The sequence below is a fragment of the Siphateles boraxobius genome, unplaced genomic scaffold (genome assembly GCF_051911475.1).
Source record: "Siphateles boraxobius isolate OS27281-9 unplaced genomic scaffold, OSU_SipBor_1 1, whole genome shotgun sequence".
Taxonomy (NCBI): domain Eukaryota; kingdom Metazoa; phylum Chordata; class Actinopteri; order Cypriniformes; family Leuciscidae; genus Siphateles; species Siphateles boraxobius.
Window position 1 is genome coordinate 27,276,507 of NW_027508699.1, and position 19,758 is coordinate 27,296,264.

General features: G+C 36.9%; 3 protein-coding genes and 1 long non-coding RNA gene across 4 annotated transcripts; 3 read left to right on the forward strand and 1 right to left on the reverse strand.

The window, feature by feature from the left end:
* Nucleotides 1-1,276: 1,276 nt before the first annotated feature.
* Nucleotides 1,277-2,706, forward strand: mrps14 (mitochondrial ribosomal protein S14). The gene is made up of 3 exons (XM_077231864.1): nucleotides 1,277-1,395; nucleotides 1,944-2,108; nucleotides 2,309-2,706. Exons 1-3 carry the CDS (start codon nucleotides 1,324-1,326, stop codon nucleotides 2,489-2,491), a joined length of 420 nt encoding a protein of 139 aa, XP_077087979.1. The 5' UTR covers nucleotides 1,277-1,323; the 3' UTR covers nucleotides 2,492-2,706.
* Nucleotides 2,707-3,322: 616 nt separating this feature from the next.
* cacybp (calcyclin binding protein) lies at nucleotides 3,323-5,884 on the forward strand. Its single transcript, XM_077231676.1, has 6 exons — nucleotides 3,323-3,488; nucleotides 3,768-3,984; nucleotides 4,077-4,173; nucleotides 4,888-4,987; nucleotides 5,080-5,174; nucleotides 5,485-5,884. The coding sequence occupies exons 1-6, from the start codon at nucleotides 3,471-3,473 to the stop codon at nucleotides 5,642-5,644; spliced, it is 687 nt and encodes a 228-aa protein (XP_077087791.1). The 5' UTR covers nucleotides 3,323-3,470; the 3' UTR covers nucleotides 5,645-5,884.
* A 967-nt stretch (nucleotides 5,885-6,851) lies between these two features.
* On the forward strand, nucleotides 6,852-14,010 carry plk3 (polo-like kinase 3 (Drosophila)). The gene is made up of 15 exons (XM_077231970.1): nucleotides 6,852-7,161; nucleotides 8,275-8,382; nucleotides 8,472-8,588; nucleotides 8,677-8,806; nucleotides 8,918-9,005; nucleotides 9,090-9,185; nucleotides 9,621-9,819; nucleotides 9,986-10,112; nucleotides 10,428-10,540; nucleotides 10,902-11,019; nucleotides 11,484-11,567; nucleotides 11,677-11,839; nucleotides 12,026-12,155; nucleotides 12,462-12,575; nucleotides 12,705-14,010. The coding sequence occupies exons 1-15, from the start codon at nucleotides 6,961-6,963 to the stop codon at nucleotides 12,900-12,902; spliced, it is 1,986 nt and encodes a 661-aa protein (XP_077088085.1). The 5' UTR covers nucleotides 6,852-6,960; the 3' UTR covers nucleotides 12,903-14,010.
* A 1,414-nt stretch (nucleotides 14,011-15,424) lies between these two features.
* On the reverse strand, nucleotides 15,425-18,750 carry LOC143739430 (uncharacterized). Its single transcript, XR_013204209.1, has 3 exons — nucleotides 18,625-18,750; nucleotides 17,623-17,765; nucleotides 15,425-16,381 (listed from the first exon to the last, which is right to left on the reverse strand). It is a non-coding gene; the product is annotated as an uncharacterized LOC143739430 (long non-coding RNA).
* Nucleotides 18,751-19,758: the final 1,008 nt, after the last annotated feature.

The following is a 19,758-nucleotide window of genomic DNA, read 5'->3' on the forward strand; positions in this document are numbered from 1 at the left end:
GATTTCATTAAAAATATCTTCATTGGTGTTCCGAAGATGAATGAAAGTCTTCATAAGGGTGAGTAATTAATGACAGAATTTTAATTTTTCGGGAGAACTATCCCTTTAAAGAAGCCCTGGCTGCTGATTAGGGCATGTATGCGTTAAATCATCGGTTCTCTGGGGATTCAGACAGAATAGGAAAATTATTCAATTAATTATTTTAGCTACTTTTTTGTTATTTACAGACACTTATAGATTTTGTCAAATTGCGTCTTTTCTTGTTTAGGGTTTTCAAAGGAACGGTTCAGGAACCCACAGGGGGCCGCAAGGGAGTGCTGGGGGGTTGGGTCTGTGGAAATGTTTAGAAAAAAAAACAATGTGGCCTAAAATAAAATTTAATTTAAAAAAATTAATGAAACTATCAGTTTAAAAAAACTGCTAAAACCCACCTATGGTTGGTTTGAAGCTATAGAAGTTGCTGGTTTAAGCTGGTCTTCCTGCCTGGCCAAGCTTGTGTTCAGTTGGTTTTAGCTGGTCTCCCAGCTTGACCAGCTAAGACCAGCCTGGTCAGCAAAAAAAAAAAAAAGAAGTAGTGTCCAAATCCCTTCTGAAACCAGCCAATCAGCTTTTCCCCCAGCAGGGAAATAATGAATGGCATTATTAATATTAGGCCTACTTTTTTTTAACAGTACAAATTGGGCCTTTATACAAGAAACGACATAGATTGCTTTTAAATTTTTGGATGGGGGTCCTTCGCATGAGGATGATCATATTTGGAGGTCCGTCCGTGGCATCTAAAGAATTGAAACCCCTAGAGACAAGAGGATACTAGTGTTGTTGAATTAATAGCTACATTCTGCCACTACCTGGTTGTGTGCCGCAATTACACACAAGCCATTTTTTTTTAACTGTAGTAGGCCTACTGTTCTTCTTCGTACTTTCTGAATTGTTTACTGATTGTTGTGTCTTGTGAATCCGTTTTCCTACACCACTATTTTCATGGCTGGTGATCTAGATGCTCAGACCTACAATCCTGGACTTTGATGAATCATTGTAGCCTATCGCCATGATGACAACCTTGCAGACAAAGCCAGTTGTCAACATTTTCAGCTGTATCCTGTAACGACGAAGTCTCTCTTTTCTTTAAAAAAATTTTTTTTATATTTTTTTTTATATATATATATATATTTTTTTTTTTGCAAATAGTTTACTACTGTTTAAGAGCGATGAAAATACGTAAATGCTTGGATGAACATTAATATGACCAGTAGATGGCAGTAATGATAAACTAAATTCAGTTCTCAACCTGCAAACCACCATCGAGGTCAGTGCTGGATCAACATGGCGGCGGCGTGGAAGCTCTTCGGTACTGGGATGGGGTTTCTGCAGTCGTCCTTGCCTGTTTGTAGACAGGTAAATTTACTGTAACAAAATATATTGTGTAAATGCAAAGTCTGTAAGGACTTTTAATGCATTGTATTTGTGTTTCGATGGTGTTGTATTTCAATTGTGATCCCGTTGGACATTGTAATGTTAGACCAAGAGATGCTGGGGACATTTGTAGTTTACGTCTGTCAGAAAGATTCATTTTTAGTTATTTGTATTTTATAATTTGTTAGGGGTTTTGTAAGACCTGAAAATGAATATACAAATGTAGGACCCTGTGTAAGACCTATTAAAATCAATCTAAAAATGTAAAATAACACTTAGGCTACAATAAGGTTTAATTATTTATTATTAGTTAACATGAACAAAGAATTAACAATAGGCCTACTTCCATAAACTAACATGCACAATCAATGAACAGCTGGATTTTAATTAACTGACATTAACAGATTAATAAATACTGTAACAAAAGTATTGCTCATGGTTAGTTCACGTTAGTTAATACACTAACTAATGTTAACGAACAAGGCCTTATTGTAAAGTGTTACAATAAAATCTGATCTGATGTCCTTCAGGCCTACAGAAGATCACTTGGAGTGGTGGAGCAGGTCAGGAGCTACTATGTTGACTGGAGGATGGTACGGGATGTGAAAAGAAGACAAATGGCATTTGAATATGCAGATACGAGACTGCGCATCAATGCCATTAGGAAGAATACTATTTTGCCAAAAGAGCTACAGGTATATTCAAAGTCTCAGTTTTTAATTTACATTATTGGCTTACAGCCTTTAAAATCCTGCCAAAATAAATAATTGTATGCCATTTAATTCGTTTACAAAGTCATTACCTTTATTTTGACTTGAAGCAAAGAATGAAATGTCAAAATATTGCTCTAAAACTAATAATAATAATAGCCATGTCTTCATGTTTGTGTATTTAGGAGATAGCTGATAAAGAAATAGCCGCACTTCCTCGAGACAGTTGTCCCGTACGCATTCGAAACAGGTGTGTGATGACATCACGTCCACGTGGAGTGAAGCGCAGGTGGCGTCTTAGCCGGATTGTTTTTCGGCATTTAGCGGACCACAACCAAATGTCTGGAATACAGAGATCAATGTGGTGATCAACCATGGGATTGTATAAGTGGTCATTTGTACAACCTTGTAATTCAGTGTATGATCTTTACAATCTATGAATGAACTTGAGCTTGTTATGCCATAAGAAGAGAAAATTTTGGAATTTTTCTTTTCTTCTAAGTTGATTCAGATTGATGGACTGATGGCAAATCTAATATAAGTTATGTTATTATAGTTACAATAAAAAAAGTGTAATGTGCTACTTTTGTCTTTTGTGATTTATTTGCAGTTTTTGTATTTTTGTGTGTGCTCTTCAGGTTTTAGGTATCTAACCTTATTGTGGATTACTTTATCTCTTTGTTTGGTGTCACACTTAAAAATAATTTTGTTTTACAAAAAGAGAAAGATATTTAACCTGTCAACAAGACAAAGGAAATAATTTATTGCATGTTTCTATGAAAATGTATTCACTAATCTGCATTTACAGATGAACACCTTACATTAAGCAATAGTAAATTAGTAAATTTTAGCTAAATAAGAATATTTTGTGGTTGATAAACTGTTTATTTTAATTCATAAATCTGGGGCGGGTGTGTGTGTGTATATATATATATACAATTATATTACTATTGTCTTATGCTGTCTTTTTACTGAGATGATGTAAAGCACATTGGTCAACGTGTTTTAATAGTGCTATATAAATAAAAGTGACATTGACACACACACACATATATATATATATATAGACACACACACAATTTTAAATAAGTTTTTTTTTTATCTGATAGATAATGTAATACATTTGCAGTAATGTAATTCATAAACTCTGATTAGCAGTATTTGGTTTTGTAAGAATCATTTTGAAATTGAGGTCTTTTATTTTGAATTGACATAACGCGGAAGCAAGAATCTTTCTAGAAAGAAACAGCGCTTCGTGCACATTAGTGGACACGGTGACGGATTGATAGCAAAGATCATTTTCATAACTTCGATAAAATTGTTGTGGATAGTTTCTCCAGGACAGCGATGGACATCAATGAACTGGTATAATGTTCTGTTTTTCAGTGTTTTAGTAATTTTAATGGCATGTAGTGGTCTGCTAGCTTTATTCTGTATTGCACTGTAAGCGCCCTTATGCAATGACATAAATAAGCTTATAAATGTGAATGAAACTCATTTTTTACTATGATATCTCATGGGATATACATGTTGGGGGAATTAAATATTACTAGGTAGTGAGTTGACAGCTGCTGAACTCTCCTGTCCTGTAATGAACATGTTAATATCCTGAGTTTGATATCAGATGTGACTTCGTGTCTCTAGATCGCCGGTCTTGAGAGTGATTTGAAAGAGATCACGAATCTGATAGAGAAATGTGAACGACAGCGCGTGCGGGACGTCTTGACGCAAGAGCTCAAGAAAATAGAGAAAGAGCTGGCACAAAAACAACGAGAGCAGAAACTGCAGCAAGCCAAGAAAGACTCTGGAGACAAAACTGAAACGACACTCAAAGGATACACAGTCAAAATCAACAATTATGGTGCGTTCATACCTCATGATAATAGGTATAGGCTATTCCACCGTAATACACATTGTCTAATAGGCTACACATGTCGTTTGTTTCTCTTTTAGGATGGGACCAATCTGACAAGTTCGTCAAAATCTACATCACACTAAAAGGAGTGCATAGTATTCCAGCTGAAAATGTTGAGGCTAACTTCACAGAGAGGTGTGGTCTCGCATTAAATCTTGCTGAATTTTGGTTTATGTTATCATTTTATACATATATTTCGGCAACACTTTACAAGGTCTAATTTGTTAAATTTAGTAAATGCATAACCTAAGATGAACTAACGATGAGCAATATTAAAAAAAGCTTTATTTAAAAAAAAACTTTATTAAAATTAGTTAGTAAATTAAATTATATTGTTGTTCGTTAGTTTACAGTGCATTATTTAATGCAACACAACTTTTAATTTTACAAATATATTAGTAAATTATGAAATTCAAATGGACCTTTATAAATAAAATCTGTAGAAGTGTTGTTAGTTCATGTTAATGTTAACAAATGAAACTGAAATATTGTTCAGTGTTGCCCAAACTTCTAATTTATTATTGTGTCCAGTATTTATTTATTCAAAATTCACAGTCGTGGAGAGGGGCTGTGCCACAGAGAGAAATTATTTAAAAACGTATCATATATATTTTAGACGTGCATAAATTTGCTTTGATAAAGTTAATTTTTTACAAGTTCAGCATAAAGTTACATGTTAGCTACTTGCTTGTTTATCTCTCAGTTGCTGGCACCTGTAAATGATAGTCTTTTCTAGATATATGGTCATGTGACAAAATGTATTTACTAGGTTAAGAGGGTGAAAATCTTTTTGCATCATGGTGTTCTTAATGGTCAATAAGTGTAACCACTGCTCTCGTGTTTTTACAGAGGTTTTAATGTTCTAGTCAAAGATCTGGATGGGAAGAACCATCAAATGACAGTCAACAACCTTTTATTTCCCATTATTGTTGCAGAGAGTAGTAAAAAGGTTTGTCACTTTCTTAATGTCATTGTATATTCTGTTGCTAAATTGGATAAAATTGGATAGATAAAAAGACTTGACAATTTATTTGTTTACAGATAAAAACAGACACGGTCCTTATCATGTGCAAGAAGAAGTCAGCAAAAAAATGGGAATGCTTGACACAAGTAGAAAAACAGTCTAAGGAGAAAGAGTGAGTCAAATGCGCACACTTTCATTCTCTATTCGGTTTCCTTTTTTTATTTGAAAACAAGATTTTAAATTGAATGGTGCAGATTTATGCATAGAAATAATGCATATTATAATGTAAATTAATATGATTCAAAATAAAATAAAACTGATACATTTGTAACATGAGTTATGTTTATTATTATTTTAATATGAGAAGAAAAAATGTTTGACTGGAGTTGACTGCACTGTTATCAGAGTTAGTTAGCATTGTACCAAATTTGGTTCTGCAAATTATGTTTATAAGTCATAAAATGGTAACTTTTCTGTTTCAGCAAACCTAGCTCGAATGAGAACGCTGATCCAAGCGAGGGGCTGATGAGCGTACTGAAGAAGATCTACACCGATGGAGATGATGAGATGAAACGCACTATCAACAAGGCCTGGGTTGAGTCTCAGGAGAAGAAGGTCAAAACAGATGATCTTGACTTCTAAGCCAACTTATTGATCTGCTTCCACATTCACAGCGAAGCACACCAATTCAGCTGCTGCACACATTCCATTCCACTTTATTATTTTGTGCATCTTTGGACTTTGTTCTTGTTAAATGCGGCTGTTAAAGTTTTTGAAGTGTTTTCATCCCCATTGTAATTCCTATCAACAAATGTTCAGTGGATTATCATTCAATATTAGTGTTGGGGGGGGGGGGGGAATAAATAAAAATATCACTTCTGATTGTTGTTGATTTTTTTATTGGGGGGGGGGGGTGCCTAAATGACCCATGTTCAGAGAGTATGCAGAAATATTGCTATGATGCATAAATGGGTTGTGCAATCAGACAGGGAACACACAGTATTTTAAATAAACTAAACTGGAAGTGATGGAAAGGAAAGCCCCTTATTTGTTGATTATAATTTTAGTATGATCTCAGACTGCTTTTCTAGAGCAGGGGTTCTAAAATTGGAAAACAGAAAGTAATCACTTAGGACGTTCCAGCAGATCTCTTATATGGATAAAGGCATTCAGCTATCGCAGTAGTTGAATTAAAGTCAGAAACTTTTGGATATGAAGGAAAGCAATATGTTTTGACTATTATTTTAATACGGTCTCTCTCAGAACATCATGTGCGTTTTTAAGTGAAAAAAATAACGTAGTAGTTTACTTATCAAGACACAAGGGGGCGCATGAAACCACGAGTTTTTTAGTTCAGTTCAGTGTATTCCACAATGATGTAATTTGGCATAAAAAATAGCCTGTGTATGCAATTTATTTCTTCAATTATTTTAAATATATCTGCTGTCAACTCTAAAATGTAAAACACTCACGGCGGCCATATGTGTATTTTGTTTTCACGCAGTATAACACGAAATTATTAATTAATCCTTACACTTGACCAGTATTAAATAGTTAAATCGATAATGATTTAAAAAAGTCATATAAAAAAAATCTTTAGTGGCATGTCGTTTTGAGCAAAAACCCTAAACAGAGGAAAACAGAAAAACTATCCAGTGCAAGTCATCCAGAGATCCATAATCACGTCAGCCGTCTCAGGTTTTCATTCACTTTTCTCCAGCACTTTCATATGCGTCTCTCTGATCTTTGATTGAATCTCCACCAGCCAATGACGTTGATTCTTTCCAGACATTGCCGTCTTTCGGCCCCGCCTGTGCCCATGACGTCATGAACAGTTTATATACTGCTTGACTCCGGCGTCCGGGCATGTTTGATTCACAGGACTAGAGAACTTGGCCAGACTTTGGGACTTCACATAAAGGAGGTTATTTTCTAAGGCGAAGGATCTATATTAATGAATGGATCCTGCTCGTTTTACCACAGCGCAGCGTCTCTCCTGTAAAATGATGAATCCGGATTTGTTCAAAACGTCTCAATCGGTACAACCGCCGGCAAAGCCGAACCGGAGTAAATCGGAACACGTTAAAACGGAGGTCGCGCAGGTGGTGGTTGACGCAAAGTCTGGAAGATCGTACTGTAAAGGAAAGCTTTTGGGAAAGGTACCACTCTTTTATATTTACGCAATACTTCGGAGCTAACGTTAATCATTTGAATAAATTATGCCATTTGTTACTGTCTCGTGCCGCGTTTCCTGATGTGCTGTTAACGTGGACGCACGGTGCGCAATGTGTCGGTCTCGTGTGTGCTCGGCTGGTTTTGGGAGCTGTTCATGGGTCCACCAGAACCACTGGACCGCAATCCGCCCTGTCTGTGATTCTAGAACCTAAATGCTGGTTATAAGATAGTGTTGTCTTCCAATTTTGATCAAGTGCATATGGTTTTATGCAAAGACACTCTATGCAATTATGGAATTGACTGAATTTTTAATACTGATCCGATGTCAGGGAAAGATGAATGACTGAATGAATCAATGCATCAATGGAAAGGATGCTGCATTGCTTATGATCCGTGCAACCTACAACCACAGTCAGTTTCCCACTCATATTTCCAAAACAAGGCTCTTCATTTAATTAGACGATTGATTATTAGAAGTCTCATCATCAATCCCAATTTTTAAAGTGCCGCATCATGGTGCGATGCTGTAATGAGGGGATGGTCTAGTGGGAAAATAATACGTCATTCCTTTGTACATGTGTTGGGACCAGGGTCAGAAATTATCTAGGGATTTAAAAAAAAAAATCTTTGCATGTTTTTTTTTTTTTTTAAAGGAAACAAATGTTTATCTGCAGATTTAAAATTAATCCCTTATGACAGCTGGATTTCTGATTACCACTTTATTGGTCTACTGATAATTGGTACAATCTCCCTCAAAATAAAAATGTACATCAGTTGCATAAATTGTTGACATTGATGTTAGAGAGCTGTGTTTATCTTAAATTAATTTAAAAAAAAAAAGTCTAACAAAGAACATGTTGTTCTTTTTATTTATTTTTTGTTTTTTATAGATAATAGCCATAATTCTTTTTCTATTAAAGCATTTGCAAAATGGATGACATGCTGTTTTATATATATAAATGGTGCAAAAGGTAAAAATGCCCCTTAAAAGCAATTCCAGGTTGCAAATACTGGTCGGTACATATTTAACACCATAAAAGCTGGCTGCCTGTTGACACATTTTGAGTGATTTAATTTATAATGGCTTTTGTTTCTAGGGTGGTTTTGCACGATGTTATGAGATGACGGATATTGCCAACAACAAGATGTATGCAGTGAAAGTTATTCCTCAAAGCAGAGTCTCGAAGCCACACCAGAGAGAGAAGGTAAATGGATAATGACCAAGTGCACATGTGAATCGTCATATATCCAGCTTCCTCCTTTAATGTTTATATTCATCTCTTTTGTCCCACAGATCATTAATGAAATCGAGCTCCACAAAAGCCTCCAACACAAGCATGTGGTGAAGTTTTCCCATCATTTTGAGGACCAAGACAACATTTACATCTTCCTTGAACTCTGCAGCAGAAAGGTGAGCTGCTTTACTAAGGACAGACCTCTAATGGTCACATTTGGTGAAAACAAGGCACTGATTCTAATCCTGTGCTTCATATTTTCAGTCTCTGGCACACATTTGGAAAGCAAGACATACATTGACAGATCCAGAAGTCCGTTACTACCTCAGACAGATCATTTCTTCGCTCAAATACCTCCACAACAAAGGCATCCTCCATAGAGACCTCAAACTAGGTATTGTTTTTGACTCTTTTGAGCCTGCTGTTTGAATCCTAGTATGACATCCATTAAGTTCAGTTGGTTTGATAATGCTCAAACTTGTTTTATTTTGTTGTTTTTTTTCAGGTAATTTTTTTGTGAATGAAAACATGGATTTGAGATTAGGAGATTTTGGGCTGGCAGCAAAGCTGGAGACAGTCGAGCAGAGGAAGAAGTGAGTTTGCTTGGCTTTTATCCTCAATAACTTTCATAGAAATGCACATGATCAGTGTGCTGACATAAAATGCTCTTTTTGCAGGACCATCTGCGGGACTCCAAACTACCTGGCACCAGAGGTCCTTAACCGACAAGGCCATGGGACAGAGTCAGATGTTTGGTCGCTGGGTTGTGTAATGTAAGTCTTTTCAAGTCTACTCTAGACCATTTTATGCTTGTGTAGACCAGGGAATCCCAAACTGCAGGCGTTTTGTGAGTTCATTATTCAAATAGAAATTTTTTTTATAAAAAAATGCTTACTAAAAAAAAAAAATGTAATTTTTTTTACTTAAAAAAAAAAAAAAAAACTTAACTTATGAACGCATATAAAATTGAACTTGCATATCACATGACCATTAATCGGTCATCAGAGAACCTCGAACATCCGAATGTGTTCTTAAACAATTACAATTTTAACTTACAATCTCAGGTGGTAAAAATTTTACATCTGACCAAAAAGATTGGAAATTTCTAGTGTTGTCTAATATACTATTTATATTATGGAAAGTCACTACTTGATTTGTTGCATCAGATGTGACCGCATTGATGACAAGCTCTTTTCTTGTCTATTTAGGTACACACTCCTTTGTGGGAATCCACCATTTGAAACCTTAGACTTGAAAGAGACCTACAAGTGTATTAAGGAAGTGAGATACAGCCTTCCATCATCCCTCACTCCAGCTGCACAGAAGCTGATCTCCGCAGTCCTTCAGAAAAACCCGTGTGACCGCCTTACGCTGGATCAGATACTGGCCCACGAGTATTTCACAAAGGTTAGTAATCATTCATCAGTGTCCAAATGAAATAAACCTTTTCCTTTTAACTTGATTATAAAGAGCAGTTTAAGTGTTTACTTTGTTCTTAACCAGTTCCTTATTCTAATTCGGCAGTCCTCTAATCTGTGATTTGTTTGTTTTTGTTTGTTTTTTTCTCCCTCAGGGCTTCACTCCAGAAAAACTCCCTCCCAGCAGCTGTGTGATGGTGCCTGAGCTTAATCCACCCAGCCCTGCCAAGAAGTTCTTCACCAAGATGGCTAAAAGCTTCTTTGGCAAGAAAAAATCAAAAGGTATGTACCTTTTCGAACCACACTTTTCTATTTGAGATATTTGGAACAGTGTTATTTTAATATTATTTTCATACTATAATTTTTATTGGCTTTCATTTTTATGTTTCCAGATTATTTTAATTTTAGTATTTAGTCATTTTAGTACTTCAACTCATTTCAGGTGGTTGCCAAGCCGACATTTCTGGTTTAAGTTAATCAAATATTTATATTTTAATTTCAGCTTTTTCTATAACTGAAAACATTAATAGTTTAACAATAACACTGGTTTGGAATGAAACCTTAGTTTCTGTTATTGACCTAAAATTGTCATTGCAGCTGTTGAAAAGACCCCTTGTGAAGAGAAAGATGACATTTCTAAACTGGTGTCAGGCATGGTGAAACACTCCATCGGTCGCCAGATGAGCTACAAGACAATGGGAGGGAATGAGGTAATAATGCATGTTACAGTTATGTGCATTTGTGCGTATTAATAGCGTCTCCGCTCCACAGCTAACTCATGACTGTCGTAGAAAGCTGCGTCAGTGTGCATGCAGTTTTGCAGCATGGCTAAAGTGCGCTCTGTGGGGACGTGTTTTGAAAGCCACTGTGGATGATTGAGTGCAGTAGTCCAACTATTGTGCTGAATGTCTCAGAATTACTCAGAAACCCACATATTAGTCACATGACAAATAGATCTTTTAAGCTTAAGACACAAGATTTGAAAATGAGTGTCCACTGCGCATGATAATGGCTTATAACTGAGTACAAGGAAGTACTTATGATTGTAAAAACATTCTGACTTCCTCTTAGGCCACTTCTCCCACGGTTCAACTGGCAAGCTCTGGCCCTCTGGACACCCCGGCTGAGGAGGAGTCCCGGAAGTCTGCATCGCGCTCCTTCAAAGGGACCGTCGCCAGCAGCACTGATGGTAAGGGACCGTAGCAGCTGATTTGCCCAGACATACAGCAGTATATAGTTTTGGATGTGCATGTGTGAGGCCTATTTTATTTTACTCAACCCCTCAGGCTTTCAGAGGCAGCTATTAAAAACAAGTTTGTCCGAAAACATCCTGCCCTTATTCATTTTTATTTCTTTGCTGAGTTTAGCATCAAGATGACTTGTAATTTTTACACTTCATATATTTGTCTGGCACTTTAGTTATACCTCGCTTTTATATTTACACTACCAATCAAAAGTTTAGGGTCAGGTGAACTTTATATTCTTAAAAAGAAATCCTAAAATAAATGATCACTGTTTCCACAAACATTACGCAGCTCAACAGTTTTCAATATTGATAGTGAATGCTTCTTGTAAAATAATAATTGCAAATAATTGCACCCTATAAATTTTTGTTTCTGCCTTTAAATAAATACATTTCCTTTTTCCCCTCAGCTTGTGACGATATCCCAACCCCTGCTGCTGTAGCCGAATCTGCCATGAAGGTTCTTAACAGCTGCTTGTCTTCCATGCCAACAGGTTTGTTCCCACACTCTGTTCACACCGAGGTGCTTAAGCGATGGCCATTTTCAAGGTTTACTCCTAGGCCATTGATCATGTACTCAAATATTGTCCTTCCCTCTTCCAGCTTCAAAAAACCCACCCTGCCTTTCTAAAACCAAGCCTTTTATCTGGGTAACTAAGTGGGTCGACTACTCCAACAAATACGGTTTCGGTTACCAGCTCTCCAATCAAAACGTTGGCGTACTCTTCAACGAAGGCACTCATCTGAGCCTGTGTGACAAGCGGAGGTACGTCAGCTTGCTTTCTGTTCTCTAATGAGCTTCCTGTTTGACATTTTGGACTGAGCTCTGATTGACCCACATAGAGTGCTTTACCCTTTACAAAGTCTCTGCTTTCGACCAAATGTTTTAAGCTTTACTTTAATTTTGTGATATTCTAAATCTCCATTTTTTTTAATTTTTTTTATTCTGCAGGACTGTACATTACTGTCTGACAAACAACAAACACTTTAGCTTTCCAGCTGACGCTTTACCAGAGAAGCTCCAGAATCAAAAACACATAGTGGATTTGATGGCTAACTACATGGAGCAGAATCTTATGGAGGTAAGTCCATAAATTGGTCCATAATTTAAACATTTGAATGGCAAGATAATCTAAGATAACATTTTAAATTATATTATTATTCAAAAAAAATTTTTTATTAAACTTAAGTTCAGCACTAAAATTTTAACCATATTTTACTGTATAAAAAATGATTTAAAAAAATAAAATATTTAAATGATTGTCTTTTTTTAAATATTTAAATCTTATTTTAAATAATTTATAAATCATTAATATGTATAAAATAAAGCTATTTCTAAATATTGATGTAAAGTTTTATAGTTTTAAAATAGGTTTTCCTTTTTGTAGGGTGGAGACGTCAACGGTGAGAACCAGCCACCTCCAAGCTCTTCTCCATTACTGCTGCAGTGGATCAAGACTGATCACGCCTTAGTCATGCTCTTTGACAACCGAACCCTACAGGTGAGTCTCTGATTGTGCAGGAACGACAGATGAAACATTGACGATCTGGCCACTGACCAAAATTGAACGACTGACCTTGTTTGGCCGATGCAGTTCATAACGTTTCCCTCTGCTTCTGCTCTTTCCCAGGTTAACTTTTACACGGACCACACGAAGATCATCCTGAGCAAGACCTCGGACTCTTTGTACCTGCTGACGTACATCAGCAAGGAGCGCATCTCTTATTCCTACCCTCTGAACGTGCTATCCGAATGGGGCTGCTCTCCGGAGCTCCGGCAGCGGCTTCATTACGTGGTGCAGCTTCTCCAGCACTACACCAACGCATAATGAACCCCGCGGAACCGTTGTTCTGCTTCGTATTACGATTTGCTGCTTACCGCTTCAATTTGGGAAGCAAAAAAGGACTATGACAAAGAAAATCAGGGGAAGCTTCCACGTTGCCACGAAGATCTCCTGTCCTTGGTCATCGGCTGTCCTCTTTGAACTATGGTGCACTATTCTTTTTTTTCTTTTTTTTGCAACTGAGCCTACACCAACAGTATCACACTACCAGCTTGACTCACAGTGTGCACAACCAAAATTTGAGCCCGTTCATTTTATTATTTAGATTTTTAGCTGGACTGAAGTGCAGATGGCATAAAACTCACAGGGTTCTTAAGCGTCTTGCTTCTGCTCACAGTGTCTCATGCACTGCGCAAGATGGGCTTGGCTTTTTATGCTCTATCACTTGGCTTTTCTTTTTTTTAAGGACTTTTATTTCACTAAATGGTACACAAACTAGAAGAGCTATGGACACCAAATGGTTATTCTTTTAATGAGATTAGTTTTAAAGATGGCAGAGGTGAATAGCTGAGGTGGAACTGTAATTCATGGAGGAGCAGTTAGGAGTGGGAGTGACTAAAGTGCCTTTCTGATGGATTCCTCTGTGCAATAATGGCCCTGAATCTCAAGCTTGAGTCAAAAAGGGAATGAGACTGGCTTTATATAGTCTTCATATTCGGTTTTCCAAGCAAATTAGGCAGGAGTGGGGCAAGAAACACTACAAATACACACCTGATATAAGCTTTTTGCTCTTAAAAGTTATTATATCCCTAATATCTGTACTTGAGGGGAAAAAAGACTATGTATTCAGTGTGCCTCCAGCTTTGTTTACTGACATGCTCCATCATAAGTAATCATAATGTCCTCAAAACTGTGACCATGGCTGTAAGTGATGTGTTTAGAATATCAACATTGTGAAAGCCATTACTCTCAGACAAATCCTAACTAGTATTATTAATTAATTGTGGCACGTGTTCTATTTATTTTTTTATTTATAGTTTTTTATTTATTGATGTAACATAATTGTATGGTGTCAACACTGGGAAATGTTCAGTATGATCATTTTTTATGTATTGGGAGAGTGGGGGGGAATAAAGTTTATTGAAAATATAAATGTTCTGTGTCTCATGATTAAGTTACTTTTTTCAGTTTTAAAAGGAAAACAATGTTAATATATATATATATATATATATATATAACAATGGAAAGTGGGAGAAAGTCTCATTATGAAATGTTTTTCTCTACTTCATGTTGGCCACAATTATTGCAATGTCCTTTTCCCAAGATAACAGCTCTGAGGAGTCTTCTATAATGCCTGATGAGTTTGGAGAGAACCTGGCTAGAGATCGAGACAATTCCTCCATAAAGAATCCCTTCAGATTCCCAGCTCCATGTTGGTGCTTCTCTTCAGTTCTGCCTGCTAATTTTCTATAGGGTTCAGGGGAGGGGACTGTGACAGTCATGGCATAAGCTTCATTTTGTGTTCAGTGACGCATTTTAGTGTTGATTTTGATGTTTGTTTTGGACCGTTTTCCAGATGTAAGATGTAAGCCCATTATAAGATTTCTAGCAGAAGCCGTCAGGTTTGTCTGTTGGTATTTGCTAGAATCCATAATACCATGTATCTGAACAAGATGACCAGGACCTCCAGCAAAAAAAAAAAAAAAATAGGCCCACAACATTAAATATCCAGCTGTATATTTAACCTTGGGCAACTTTTTTTTATCTCATCTGGTGGGTTTGCTGCCAAAAAGCTCTTTTATTTTTTAGTTTTGTCTGACCACAGAACCAGGTCCCATTAGAAGTTCATGTCATGTCTGACAACTGAATATGCGTGAGTTTGTTTTTGGATAAGCGAGGAGGATTTTTGTTGAAACCCTCCCATGGTGATGTAGGGGCTATTTGATAAAAAAAAAATGTTTTCTGAGCTGCAAGACTCAACTAATCTCTGCAATTCTTCAGCTGTGTTCCTTGGAGAGTCTTTGGCCAGTCAGACTTTCCTCCTTACCGTGCATTAAGACAATATAGACGCGCGTCCTCTTCATAGCAGATTTGTGACCTCTTTAGTTGATTGGAACATCTTAATTATTGCCCTGATGGTGGAAATGGGGATTTTTAATTCTTTAGCTATTTTCTTATAGCCACTTTCTATTTAGTGAAGCTCAATGTTTTGCTGTGCATCAGAACTATATTATATGGTTTGACTCATTGTGATGAACGAATATGGGAATTTAGCCTTTTTGTTTCCTCATATTTATACTCTTATGGAACAGGAAGTCATGGCTAGACAATTTCCTTCTCCTAGTCACCCTGGTGCACTAAAAAAACAAATATGAATGGGAATATATTTCAGAGATATTTTACTCATTGGAATTTATAGGGGTGCCAATAATTGTTGCCAACATGCATTGGAGAAAAAAAATTATTTAATAATGTGAGTTTCCCCACAATTTCAAATGTTTTACTTCTATGAAAGGGGTAGAATTTGTTTTATGAAGTATCAAAAGGATAAACAATGCATATTTATTTTCACAGCTGCCTATTTACCAAGGGTGCCAATAATTCTGGAGTTTACAGTATTATACTGTTTTACTGTGTTTTTGAATGCAGCCTTGGTAAGCATAAGAAACTTCTTTCAAAAACATTTAAAAAACTTAATATTCCAAACCAGAAGACCAGTGCTGTATTTTGTGAAATTATATGACCAGTATTTATTTTATATCTTGAATTTTTAAACGTGTGCATTTTGTACACACAAAATAAGAGATGTTGATTTAACTTTCATTCAAAGTACATACCATGTACCATAGCCACAGCAAACAGTGAGTGATTTTGGAAAACAGCAGATGTGTAGTTGTCTGTGTTGGGGTTGATCAGGCCACAGCTGGCTACCATTATACCTTGTTTATCATTCTGCCCGACCACCACCTGGCACACGAGTTTATATCGTGGCGGATTGACATCTTTTAGTTTACTGAGAACTAGATCTGCTAACATCTGACATAATTGGCTACAACTGTCAGGACTGTAACTCACACCTTCTAAATAACTATCCAAAGTGGCCTTTAATATCTGCTGGGTCCTGCTGGCGCTGAAGTGGCACCCTGGTTCTGGTCCCATTCTGTAGGTGTTCTCCACATAGACTTCTTGGATGGGTTGGGGAAGGTAGAGTCCAGAGAAGCTCACTCTTCCTCCCTGGTGCCAGCCGGCGAAAGAGAACCGCTTACCGATGGAGATGTGAGAAGTGCTGACGTTGGGGCTCAGGAACGATGACTCTGACGAGAGTCCCGTCATGCCCCTGAGGAACAGGGGTCTGTGGTGGGGCTGGTCCTTAGATTGGTCTTTGGAGCTTCGGCGGGTGGATATGGAGCCCAGACGTCTCCTTGCAGGCCCTGAGGTACCTGGTTCTGTGGCCAGGGAGCGATTGAACTGAGCTAAAGTCTCCTGTGACAGCGGTAAAGGCTGATTGGCCATGATGAAGAAATCTGTGAGGAGACAAATCACATTGTATCGATATATAGCCTTGTTTGAAAATTGATTTTGAACATTCTTGGGAATTGAAGTCTCAAGTTCAGTATCCTGTTCATTATATCTGTAGTAAGTCTTTAAGGCACAAAATACATCAGTTCTTGAGAATTACCCATGTTTTACCCAGAAAGGCAAACTTTGTAAAAGAGGTCATGCAAGTTCAATGATTGAATTCTTACAGTGTGAGGCTAAGGGCCTTTCCCAGTAACACAAGCTGAAATTTCACTATAGCTTCCTCAAAGACACAGGTTTCTAAATTAAATAATTTACTTGATCAAAAAACATTTATTTGGATCTAATTTAAAAGGTATTTGAGATTTAATAGTTAGGACAAACCACTAATCAGGGATTTGGCCCTCATAAATCCATTGGTATGGGATATATGTACTCTTTGTAACTTGTTGTTCTTTCTTATAGAGGGTGTCTGACCAGAGCTGACATCAGGGGAACTACCAGGATCATTGTCCCAGTCCCAGACTAGGGGGACCAACTAAATGACTAAATGAAGTCACTAAAAAATGACGTTATTGGGGTCCAACGTTACAATTTTGTCCCAGGCCCTATGAATTTGTGTCCTATAAAATCACTTCAAAAGGTGTTTACAGTAGGCCATTAAAAATGTCCGACTAAGGAATTGAGAATGACAATGTGACAATATGACAATATGACGACTCACAATTGCAACATAATAAAAACAATGTTGTGTCAGCTGGAATTTAACCAAACATGTTTCTAAAAACACATGAATAATCCTAAGAAGAGTAGATCTATGAAGTATAAGCTCATATTTGGAACTGATCTATTGGAACACACACAAAAATAATTGTTTAGTTTTTGTTGGATGACACATTTCATGACTGAAAAAAGGGAGATGCTAATCAAAAAAACATTAATTCATTTTTATGAATCTCTTTTGCTGAAGTTTCTATTCTCATGGTAATATTTTATAATCAAGAGGATATAAATTTCAATTGTTAATGGTTTATTCGCCCAGACTCAAAGGAATGGTTTTCGAGACACATCTTCTTGAGTCCAGACCTAGATCAACTGCAGATGATGATAAAAATCGAAAACCATGACTATTGCACAAGGTTTAAGGTGTTTCATGGAAGCCAGCCCGAAGAGCTTTTTTAAGAGAATGAGGTGCTTTTTAATGTATGAAACACTTTTTGATCAGCACCGTCAGGGAAGTTCCCACCTGGCTGTATCGTGAAATGTTGTTAGAGTCCTCAGACTGAGTCAATGGTGTACCACACCTCAGGTTCGGTTCACTGCTCTTCTGCCTTTTCCCATCCACAGCTTTTGCCTCCACACCACTCTTGAGTGATAATAATCTATGTGCTAAAACATATACACACCCCACAGTTTACTACTCTACACTCATGTAGAAGAGTTACAGCAAGTAATGAGAGGAGATAAAACATGTGAAAGTACAGGTATGGGTAGAAGAGAGAGTACAAATGAGTCTTTCATTTCTGAGTCACTAGAAAAGAACAGCAAGCTCTACATCCTTACTCAGATAAAATAATTTAATGAGCACATCCTTACCGTCAGCTTTCAGACCATGAGCAACAAGAATGAACAAGGTAAAATCACTCCTGAGTCAGATGTTCAACATGAACTTCAAAGTTACTTAGAGGAGAACATACAGTACATTCACTTAATTGTGTAACAATATTTAATATAAATATATTTACACATCAGTGTGCTACTTCCTGACATTTCTAAATTTTGTCAGAATATATTATAAATTAAATTTCAACTTGATAAAATTCATCACGTCCTACGTATAAAATATGACATATGACATAATCAATTTTATTGTATTTTGTCTATGTTTTTTCTAATAGGTTTTGGTGAAATTGACACCAAACAGAAACGTCGTTTCTAAATAAGTTCATGCCTAATTTGTGAGGGTTAAAGCTTCAAAAACGTCCGTCAAAGGAATTTAAATAGGTTAGAGGACCATTTTAAAAGAATTTAAAGAGAAAACAATTGGTTAATTTCCAAAATTACCAATACTATTTTTACCTTTACATCATTGGAGTCTCTGGGACCCACAACATAAAAACAGCAAAGCAAATCTTAAGTGATAATATGACTGCAAAAACCATCTATAAAAAAAAGAATACCAAAATGTTTGTTAAGTGTAGAATTCGGTATCGTCACGAATCAATGAAGGGTTACCCTAATTCCTTACCCGTTTAGGAGCTCAATAAAATATGATTATTGTCGTATTCCAATGAGGGAGTCTCTTCACAATGTTGTCACAAAGTGGTCCACGCTCACTGTTGCGAGTGCATCTCTAAGCAAAGAGCAATCCCGTAAATTATTGTCAAAATGGGCTACATGGGCAGGCACACTAAACAATGCCCCGCAAGCCAGGCAATCATTCACACAGTGCTTTGAATAACCTGGATATCTGCCACGAACTTGCCTGTAGTCATGGAAAGCCTTTTATTTCAACTGTCGACTATAGTCTAATTGGCTTATCAACAATTATGGCCAGTGTCCGTAGTCATGGGTAATCAAATTTATTTTACCAGTAACATACATTTTTTGGTTTGGTAAATGTTTTGCTATGTTATTTTTTTATTTCCAATAGTGCTATGGAGCTGCATCGCAAATTGACTGATCTCTTGTATTTGAGAGAGAAAAGGTGCTGATCTCTGGTTGCCAGTGGACTGTATCAGGCAGAACCATCTGTTTCCACTGCAAGCGAGAGGGAAAGGAGGGCTGCAGTCACATTCAGACACAAGCAGCTCATCAAACGTACCTCTGTGCTGATTCTCTGACTCACTAAACCACTTTCAACAATGTCAGTGGGCTATTTCTGAAAGAACAACTCAATAACTCTTGTGAGAATTATCTCAAAGAATATCACTGCCAAATACTTTGTATCTAATGGAAAAATTGTTGTTCATAATCATGAAAATATGCGTAATGTCAAACAGACTTTCCAAATGGTCCACCCCAAATTTACCCCTCAAATCTTTTTGTTGTTAGTCATGCGAAACATAGGGACATTTGTGAGGAAGTTGGAAATAAATGACAGACGTGCACAGGTCAACAAGTTCTAGCATGCCTGGACATGTCTGGAGATGTATCAATAAACTAGTGGAGTTTGAAAAGTGCTGACAAGCAGAAAATACAAACGGTGGAGACGGATGAAAAGGCAAGACCTTTGAGAGGGGGAAACCATGCATAAACCATTTTTTAATATAGATGGAGAACTCTCTCTCTTCCATAAATAAACAAGTAGATCGTTTCAGTACAGAACTGAAACTTTTACTTTTCTGAAGAAAAAGTATAGTGTTTGCCACCAAATGATTAC